Raw genomic sequence first — 4,223 nt, forward strand, 5'->3', positions numbered from 1 at the left:
ACACACGCACACACGCACACACACCTTAAATCCATCTATTGCACAGGTCAATGTTGTCTAGAAATAGAAAAGCAAACCTATAGTGGGGAGAACCCCTAAAATATAACTAAAATGTGAAATAAATTAAATAAAAAGCAATTATTGCACATGAACGCAACAAACAAAAGGTGGCAATGTTTACCAGACAAAAAACATGTAGTGCCAATGTGGAAAAAAAGAAGAAAAAAAAGCCCTCGTGACAAACAAAAAAAACAAATGACCAACACAAAAAAAGAAGCACTTGGTACATTCAAACAAGTCATCACAGTTTAAGACTTTTGGACAAGGTCCGTTTTGTGCCGTTACATCAAAAACATCAAGTCAGCGTTGAGCTGCATAGGTAGAAAGGTAGTGCTTTGCTTCGGTCCAGAATACAATTTGTAGATGATTTCCAAGCTGTAAGAGCTCTGAATCAAGAGCATAGTCAAGAGGGAGTTGCATTCAGAAGACCAGACGTGCCCCAAACCTGATCAAAAAGGCCCAATAAGAGTCAAATAGTCAGGAGAACTAAACCAGTTCAGTACTTGGCACATTAAATTGCATGAAAACTCAATACTTGACCGAACTCTTCAGCAAACCAGCCAGAATCTTTAGCTGCTGGAAAGTGACACTGGTGAGGAGACAGTCAGGGAATTCATTCCTGGATCAACTCAAATTCTGTGCTGGTGTGCATAAAATTTCGAGGAAGGGCCTCTGACTATCATCAGACCGATAAAACAAAATGAGCGCAGATGAGACTGTCTTCTTCTGCAAGAGCCTTGTAGCCTTAATAAGTGCTTGCAATGCTAGCAGAGATTAATCATTCCAAACCTTTGGAGTCAACTTCAATTGACTTGTGAATTCCTTGACAAAGTACGTTTTTGAGAGCCTCCAACAAAACACAGGTGTATCTTGAATTCTTCACTGCTCTTCAACACCAAGACCCGTGATGGGCTAAGTGAGGCCTTCAAAAACCAATGCCAGTCAAGTCCAGCATGCACTTCATCTGCTGTGGTTAAGAGCAGGAAGACTGTCCCTCTTCCTGCGGCGCCAGGTGTTGCGGTTGTACTGCTGCTGGTTCCTGAAACCCGGTGCTGTGTTATGACTCTGGGGAACAAACCGCTGCTGGGGACTGAAGTTATCTTGAGAGTGATTTTGACCTCTGAGGCTGCCACCGTGGTTGTGCTTGAAGCCGACTTTGTGCGGCTCAAGTGAGCCATGGGAATTGGATATCATGGTGTAGGTGTGGCTATGCTGTCCTCCCATCTGTGGGTGGTGAAGCTGGTGGAGGGGGCTTGTGGAGTTAGCATGCTGGGACATGTGTGCAGCTTGTGACACGTGACAGTGCACAACACTGATTGAAGGTGGATTCTCATGGTAGAACTGGCAATCAGAGAACGAGGGGATGGTTAGGTTTTCAGGAAGAGACATCTGGATCTAGATAATAAATGAAGCAGGATATGCAATGAGAATACCTCTAGGAGTACATTTTTGGCATCAGTTATACCTAAAACTGCTAGCGGGTACAGTACATTTACTCCTGCTGTTTATTGCTGCGCTCAGCATTCACAACATGGCCGGTCACCTGGCAACGCATATTGTTCACACATCTTTTCACATATCACAAGCTAGAGCAAGCTAAATTTGGACAGGCTTGAGGGAGAATTGGATCGGGAGAGGTCCATAAACTGTAATTTGTCAGATGAGGAATCTTCAAATGGGGACGAGGAGCACCCAGCTCGCCCGTATCATTGCAGCTGCCCTCAGATGCTGACGTGACGGGTGCCTCAGCTACAATCAAGCAATAACGTTACACATCCTAGTTAGACGCAACTCATGTAACGTCAGCAGTTTCTAACGTTAGCTTACTGCACTAGCTAAAGTAGTTATAAATATTTATAATTTTTTAGTGTTGACTCAACCAATGAGGGACGGAAGTGTCTACAACCAGAGCATGCGCTGAGAGCCTAGGCACTGTGTCGGTGTTTTTGATCTGTAATGAAAGAGCCTAGAAGTCATAAACTGACTTTAACATTTTTTTACTTTGTCAAGTTGTACTTGCTTTAATAAAAAAAATAAAAAAAAAGGAGTACTGACGCTGTTTCGGTAGCAGGTGAATACTATCCACTCTGTGGTTTTAAGAATAAATTGAATGCGGGCCTTTCTAGTATTAAAAAAACAAGGCGATAACAAAAATCATATGTCAATGTCTAATGTAGTTTTGTTTGAATATTTAAGATAAGAGGAAATGCAATAGCTTCTACGCCCTATTCCATTCTGTTACATTAAACATGTACATTACCTTATTTAATTTAAAAAGGTTGACCTGTAAAAAAGGGAAACATTTAAAAACTGACCTGAGGTGAGGTGTGGATAAAGCCCGCTGGATGGGTGGCCCTCAGGTCAGTAGCCATCTGGATAACTGAATGGACTGAGGCCAGGGTGAGGGGGTGGAGTTGGACAGCAGCATTACTGCTAGGCGGAGAATCAGACTCCTGGAAATACACGCACAGTTTAAACAAGTAGCACTGACACAAAAACTTGGGCAGACAAATGGGGTATCATAGGTGCTATGATCACATTATTCAGACAAATGATATTTCTCTGACTCAATACACAGTATGTGTTGCCAAAGTGGATGTGAACCATGGTGAACAAATGAGTCATTGATCTAGTAAATGTTTCAATAGACAAAATATCCTTACTATGTCACTTCCGGAGGAGGAAGACAGCGAGCATGCAGAGGATGATGATGAGTGGTGTTGAGGGCTTGGGAGGAAGACTGGAGAAGGTGAGGAAGAGTCAGCACTGAGGGGAGAGGATGCATCTCTCTGATCATCCACAGAAACCAGCATCAGCCTGGCAAGGTCCTGCTCACAGGTCTCTACATCTAGGACCACAACGAATTCTACTGTTGAAATCAGTCTGAACTTATTCGACAGAATCAGGTACATTCACCACATAACTTGACACTAAAGATAGGAAAACGTGTCACTTTTCTAGAGCCATCAAAATACAACCCCAGCATGAATGTTAAGAAGATGCACAAAGTTTACCGTGGCTCTCCAGCTTGGCATACTGCTTGGCCCCCCACTTCTTAATTGTCCAGTCCCTGTAGGACAACACCTCTGGGCTGACTTTGATGATGCGTCCTAAAGTACTGCAACACAGAGAGAGAGAGGGGTTCTCTATAGTGATTGGCAGGACAAACTAAAACCAGAGCTGAGAAGAAAAAACATAATTAAGAAATGATTTCCATCGGGAGTAAACCAACCTGTCATACTCTTTGTTGGGGTAAGCACGAGCATGGTGAGACACTCCATGACTCAGCACCATAAAGGCAAAGTCAAACACCTGCTTGACTTGCAGGATGCCATACGAACTCCTGCCCACGTCGTTTCCTGTAAAGATGTATGGAGAATACTTTAGCCTGATCATATCCAAGAGCAGGATTTGTCAGTCAAATCAAGATTAATTAGGTAAGTTCACTCATAAGTGTAACATAATTGACACAATAGTAACTATGCATCTATATTTTGAAGCCAGAACTCAAATCTCACTTAATTATACAAAACATTGGCTTCTTGTCTCACTTTGTTTAGTCACTCTGAATTTTGGTTATGCAGTTGATTGCGCAACAGCGCGTCGCAATTGTAAACACCATTTGTCGTGTTTTCCCCTGAAAATGCACTTATGATAAATGTTTGCTACTATTGATGTCACACCCATGCCCTCTATACGGATGGGTGATTTGATCACTCCATCTATTCATCCATTCAAACATCAATCTGACCTGGCTGTATTGGATCTTCCATGCAGAGCAGGGATGGCCTGTTTCCACTCCCCACGCCTTTTAGCATTTCCTCCTTGGACAGGTAAGCCCCTCCATTCTTCACCCTGATGCCGTACTTCATGTAGTTGAAATTGCGGCCATACAGTCCAAAGAACTCGATCAGCAGGATGCCCAGGTTGATGTTGGCACGTCGCGTGTCGATTCGAGGGTGTAACTGAATAGCAGAACAAGGACAACACTTTGTGAGCATCTCTGTAACCAAATCCAGCCAGGTTGAATCAGCTGGTCAACAGCACAGCAGGAAAAATTAATCTGGTTGTAATATTTTGTTTGCATATCACAACATCGTTCTAAAATCACACACAAAACTATGAGAATGAAAAAAGGAAATTTCAGCACCTTTAAAAAAAAA

At 42.8% G+C, this 4,223-nt stretch overlaps 1 protein-coding gene across 1 annotated transcript in view; it reads right to left on the reverse strand.

Annotated features, from left to right (window-relative positions):
• Positions 1-4: 4 nt before the first annotated feature.
• The window catches only part of LOC116691097 (terminal nucleotidyltransferase 4A), a gene marked incomplete at its 3' end in the record, with an annotated part of 10,722 nt that continues 6,503 nt past the window's right edge, over positions 5-4,223 (reverse strand). The window contains 6 exon segments of the mRNA XM_032518436.1: positions 5-1,455; positions 2,376-2,513; positions 2,724-2,908; positions 3,075-3,178; positions 3,293-3,419; positions 3,812-4,025. Coding sequence (XP_032374327.1) covers positions 1,021-1,455; positions 2,376-2,513; positions 2,724-2,908; positions 3,075-3,178; positions 3,293-3,419; positions 3,812-4,025 — 1,203 coding nt within the window.

This window comes from Etheostoma spectabile, chromosome 6 (genome assembly GCF_008692095.1).
Source record: "Etheostoma spectabile isolate EspeVRDwgs_2016 chromosome 6, UIUC_Espe_1.0, whole genome shotgun sequence".
NCBI classification, from domain to species: domain Eukaryota; kingdom Metazoa; phylum Chordata; class Actinopteri; order Perciformes; family Percidae; genus Etheostoma; species Etheostoma spectabile.